Source organism: Penaeus monodon, chromosome 21 (genome assembly GCF_015228065.2).
Source record: "Penaeus monodon isolate SGIC_2016 chromosome 21, NSTDA_Pmon_1, whole genome shotgun sequence".
Lineage (NCBI taxonomy): Eukaryota > Metazoa > Arthropoda > Malacostraca > Decapoda > Penaeidae > Penaeus > Penaeus monodon.
The window spans coordinates 42,009,686-42,010,303 of NC_051406.1; the positions used below are offsets into that span (position 1 = coordinate 42,009,686).

Consider the following 618-nt stretch of genomic DNA (forward strand, 5'->3'; position numbering starts at 1 on the left):
CAGACTGGGGATGGCAGACTGGCGGTAGCAGCTGTGGGCATCACTAGGCCCTGTATGTGTGCCTTGCTGGCCGCCATCGTTCCTGCAGCTCCAGGTGGCCCAACAGCGCTGCCACCCACCGCTCTCCATGGCTGCTGCCACCCGCCACGGGGCTAGGCCCACAGGAAGGAGGAGCCAGCTGTACCATACCAAATACAACACTAACTGTCGATACATAAACATTTAGACTGTGTTGACTTAACGTTGTTTGTATAAATACAAAGTCTAGATTCTTAATAATTTATATGATACTGCTAATGTATAATTCTTCAAGAAATGTTTATAGTTATATTTGATTATAATAAATCAAAACACCTAGTTTCTAAGCAAAGACACTAAAACCCATTACCCTAAGCATATGTTGCACCTTGTCGTGGCGTGATCACCGTGTACCACAGGCCGGCGTGCTGGGGCTCTGTGGGCCTGGGGGTAGTGGGGCCTGGAAACTATTTTCCTCATACTCACGCAGTAAAAGAAAATGGAAGAAAATTTATATAAAAATATATGTTCAATGTAATATCAAACATTGTACATTAAGCAAAAAAAGGAAAAAAAATATGTACATGAAAACTTTCTTGT

At 43.2% G+C, this 618-nt stretch overlaps 1 protein-coding gene across 1 annotated transcript in view; it reads right to left on the bottom strand.

Annotated features, from left to right (window-relative positions):
• The window catches only part of LOC119586504, a gene marked incomplete in the record, with an annotated part of 818 nt that extends 206 nt beyond the window's left edge, over nt 1-612 (bottom strand). The window contains 1 exon segment of the mRNA XM_037935247.1: nt 1-612. Coding sequence (XP_037791175.1) covers nt 1-222 — 222 coding nt within the window.
• Between the last annotated feature and the right edge of the window lie 6 nt (nt 613-618).